Source organism: Nerophis lumbriciformis, linkage group LG04 (genome assembly GCF_033978685.3).
Source record: "Nerophis lumbriciformis linkage group LG04, RoL_Nlum_v2.1, whole genome shotgun sequence".
NCBI classification, from domain to species: domain Eukaryota; kingdom Metazoa; phylum Chordata; class Actinopteri; order Syngnathiformes; family Syngnathidae; genus Nerophis; species Nerophis lumbriciformis.
The window spans coordinates 56,843,000-56,847,500 of NC_084551.2; the positions used below are offsets into that span (position 1 = coordinate 56,843,000).

The 4,501-nt window shown below is 39.3% G+C and overlaps 1 protein-coding gene across 2 annotated transcripts in view; it reads right to left on the reverse strand.

Annotated features, from left to right (window-relative positions):
• Positions 1 to 39: 39 nt before the first annotated feature.
• tfpt (TCF3 (E2A) fusion partner) overlaps positions 40 to 4,501 on the reverse strand; it is an 18,857-nt gene continuing 14,395 nt past the window's right edge. For both annotated transcript variants that reach the window (XM_061958004.2, XM_061958012.2), the window contains exon 7: positions 40 to 2,382. In XM_061958004.2, the coding sequence (XP_061813988.1) occupies positions 2,308 to 2,382 (75 nt within the window). In that variant the 3' untranslated portion in view covers positions 40 to 2,307. The remainder of the gene's footprint in view (positions 2,383 to 4,501) is intronic.

Here is a 4,501-nt window from a genome sequence, read left to right on the forward strand (position 1 = left end):
ACAGAAAGATTTTGTAAATGTTTATTTACATACCTTAATTGTCTGTAACACGGCAGTAAAACGGCCGGTCAAACAAAACAGAAGCCATGGTCATGGACCCACTAGCAGCTAAACAGACTCAATAACTCCACGGCGACGTTTTGGTGAGTTTACTGAGGGATTTGTGAAACTGAAACCAGGCAAACAAAATGCCATTGCAAGTTAATAATTCTAACAGACACTCGTTACCGTGTTAACATATTAGCTAATGCTAATGATACTAGCATCATTACATTGCGATAGCGTGAAAAACCATGCATGGAGACACAGACGTCACACATGGAAGAATTGTTTTAGTTTTATTGTAAAACTTACAAACGTTGCTTGGAGTGATGAATGAAGAGTAGGAACGCAGAGCACTCCACTACCGATGGAAAGCACTCTGGGTAAATGGAAGGACACTGCAGCACCTGCCGTGAGCAAGCTTGTCCAAAAGATTGCGCCAAAGCACAGGCAATAAAACATATTCTCAGTCTTTTTCCTTGTTTTTTTTAAACTATTTCTATTACGGCCGTAAGTTACCAGCACCGTCTTACAAGCCGCACAGTTCAAAGTGTAGGAAAAAAAAGTTGTGGCTTAATGTACGGTATTAGGCTTTTGGTCAAAATATTACTCTCCAAATGGGTTTATGATTGTTGTTGAATGAACTGTGTAGGAGCCTAAATGCTGTTTAATTTAAGTTCATTTACATTTTATGGAAGATGCTTTGTTTATTCAGCCAAAATGGGACTATTTACTTGATTTAAATAGTACAAAAATGTATATATTGCATGATTAGGCACACTTTATTTGTAAATATTACATTTGTCTGAATGATTTGTTGACATACTATTTTTTACTGCTTTAATACAGTGAAGATTTAATTTAATTGCATGTAAGGCGGAAGGATCTGTGTGGTAATAAGGTTTGGACACAAGGTATTATGGGTAATGGCAGTGGAATCGAGCCACACAGTTTTTTGACCTGACTCTTACTTTTTCTAACTCTTCCTTACTGTAACAAACTGGCTTTATTTTGCCATTCATTTGTTCCCACATCGTTATTGTTTGGCGTATTTGAATGATTAAGTTGCCAAGTAAAGGATACAAAAGGAAGAGGAGCGTCTGGAGTTTAGTTTGTTGTTGCCACAGCAAGCGGAGCAGGAGAAAGTAGAGGAGCGTCAAGGTAAGGCTTCATTAGGAAACTACACTCTGCATTTTCCATGTTTCATCGTGGTTTTGCTGATATCACCATGAGATGAAGTGTTTTTTCCTCATCTTCCTCCCCCTACCAGGATGGTCCATTGCGGCCCAAACCTCTCCTCCTCCTTCTCACATTTCTTAAAGCCGATATAAACATCTTGAAGACTTCTTTGTTCTCTATCTCTCGCTTTCTTCTACTCCTGTCAGAATAATTGTATCTACTGTAAGTTATCACAACACTTTGTGTTTCCATGAGTTCCGGGCGAGGAGACAAAAGCTGTCTTTGATCTTACCAAGCAAAAGGTTTGTAAAACTCCACTGTGTGCGATGGGAAGCGCCATGAAGGTGTCGGTTTCTTTGATCTATTGTAATCCACAGGAAGGTCTTGGCCCGAGATCTACAAAGCGGAGAGGAAGCAGGACCTGACGCAAGCTCCAGGCACCTTTTCACCGAGGGCAACAGCTGTTTACGACCCCCCCTCCCTTTAGAAACAGCTGATGCTATGTAATCAGGGAAAGTCCAAATAAAAGAGGAGGCGTACAACTCTCTTGCCAGAGCGTGGTGGAAGACTGTACAAGAGTACAGCCCAGACGTTTCTCCTCATGAGCCAAATTGAATCCTGTCTCTGTTTAATTCCTTGCTTCTTGTCTGTTTAATAGATGTCATCGGGGTGCGAACCTGACACCTCCTCCTTTCTTTCTGTGGCAGCGTAAACTTTCTCCATTGTAAACTCATGTAATTTGAATCCCAAAGAAATGTTTAAAAATATTGTACTTTTCTCTGGGTGTTTCTTTATTGGATAGGAAAATTCCAAAACAGAAACACATTTACCACGATTACCCGTATCGTGCGAAACCTCTCGCGCAAGGCAAAATATGGCCAGCCGCAAGGTGTGCTGTTGGATACGGCCACAAGGTGGCAGCAGAATGTGTTGTAAATCACTTCTCAGACACATCATGGAGCGCCGTTTGAACAGAGTTCATTATTATGTGATGCCATCCTGAGACATCAACTATCAGAAGGAAAAACAATACCATTGTCCAGGGGGAAAAGTCTACCTGATGTAGAGAGTATATGTAGCGCACGGTCAGTGTGACAGCGACGTGGGACTGGGCATCTCTCCAAAGTGTGTGTCGGCCAGCACCGACATGTCTGCTTCAGTCTGAGAAGACAAGTTCAATCACTTCAGCTTCCTTTTGTAAATATTCACAGTACAGTACAGGACTTCCCGAGTCAACACATACACATTTCATTTAAACACCAGTCAAAGATCCTTATACAGACATGCAAACAGAACGCTCTGCTGTTTTTGAGGACCTACTGTAAAAACACTAATCAAAGATCCTTATACAGGCATTCGAAAAGAACGCTCTGCGGTTTTTAAGGACCTACTGTAAAAACACCAGTCAAAGATCCTTATACAGGCATGCGAAAGGAGCGCTCTGCTGTTTTTAAGGACCTACTCTAAAAACACTAATCAAAGATCCTTATACAGGCATGTGAAAGGAACACTCTGCTGTTTTTAAGGACGTACTGTAAAAACACTAGTCAAAGATCCTTACACAGACATGCAAAAAGAAAGCTCTGCTGTTTTTAAGGACCTACTGTAAAAACACTAGTCAAAGATCCTTACACAGACATGCGAAAAGAAAGCTCTGCTGTTTTTAAGGACCTACTGTACAAACACTTGTCAAATATCCTTATACAGGCATGTAAAAAGAACCCTCTGCTGTTTTTAGGGACCTACTGTAACAAACAATTATTCTCAAAAATCCCATATTTTATAGCAGTGCTACTGTTTTTAAGGAGCTACTGTAAAAACACGAGTCAAAGATCCTTATACAGGCATGTGTAAAGAACGCTCTGCTGTTTTTAAGGACCTACTGTAACAAAAAATCATTTTCAAAGATCCCATATTTTATAGCAGTGCTGTTGTTTTTAAGGACCTACTGTAAAACCACCAGTCAAAGATCCTTATACAGGCATTCAAAAGGAACGCTCTGCTGTTTTTAAGGACCTACTGTAAAAAAAAAAAAGATTTTCAAAGATCCCATATCTTATAGTAGAGCTGTTGTTTTTAAGGACCTACTGTAAAAACACTGGTCAAAGATCCTTATACAGGCATGCAAAAAGAAAGCTCTGCTGTTTTTGAGGACCTACTGTAAAAACACTAATCAAAGATCCTTATACAGGCATTCGAAAAGAACGCTCTGCTGTTTTTAAGGACCTACTGTAAAAACACCAGTCAAAGATCCTTATACAGGCATGCGAAAGGAGCGCTCTGCTGTTTTTGAGGACCTACTGTAAAAACACTAGTCAAAAATCCTTATACAGGCATTCAAAAGGAACGCTCTGCTGTTTTTAAGGACCAACTGTAAAAATAAAAATAAAAGATTTTCAAAGATCCCATATCTTATAGTAGTGCTGTTGTTTTTAAGACCTACTGTAAAAACACTGGTCAAAGATCCTTATACAGGCATGCAAGAAGAAAGCTCTGCTGTTTTTGAGGACCTACTGTAAAAACACTAGTCAAAAATCCTTATACAGGCATTCAAAAGGAACGCTCTGCTGTTTTTAAGGACCTACTGTAAAAAATAAAAAATAAAGATTTTCAAAGATCCCATATCTTATAGTAGTGCTGTTGTTTTTAAGACCTACTGTAAAAACACTGGTCAAAGATCCTTATACAGGCATGCAAGAAGAAAGCTCTGCTGTTTTTGAGGACCTACTGTAAAAACATTAGTCAAAAATCCTTATACAGGCATTCAAAAGGAACGCTCTGCTGTTTTTAAGGACCTACTGTAAAAAAAAAAAAAATAGATTTTCAAAGATCCCATATCTTATAGTAGTGCTGTTGTTTTTAAGACCTACTGTAAAAACACTGGTCAAAGATCCTTATACAGGCATGCAAGAAGAAAGCTCTGCTGTTTTTGAGGACCTACTGTAAAAACACTAGTCAAAGATCCTTATACAGGCATTCGAAAAGAACGTTCTGCTGTTTTTAAGGACCTACTGTAAAACCACCAGTCAAAGATCCTTATACAGGCATTCGAAAAGAACGCTCTGCTGTTTTTAAGGACCTACTATAAAAACACCAGTCAAAGATCCTTATACAGGCATGCGAAAGGAGCGCTCTGCTGTTTTTAAGGACCTACTCTAAAAACACTAATCAAAGATCCTTATACAGGCATGTGAAAGGAACGCTCTGCTGTTTTTAAGGACCTACTGTAAAAACACTAGTCAAAGATCCTTACACAGACATGCAAAAAGAAAGCTCCGCT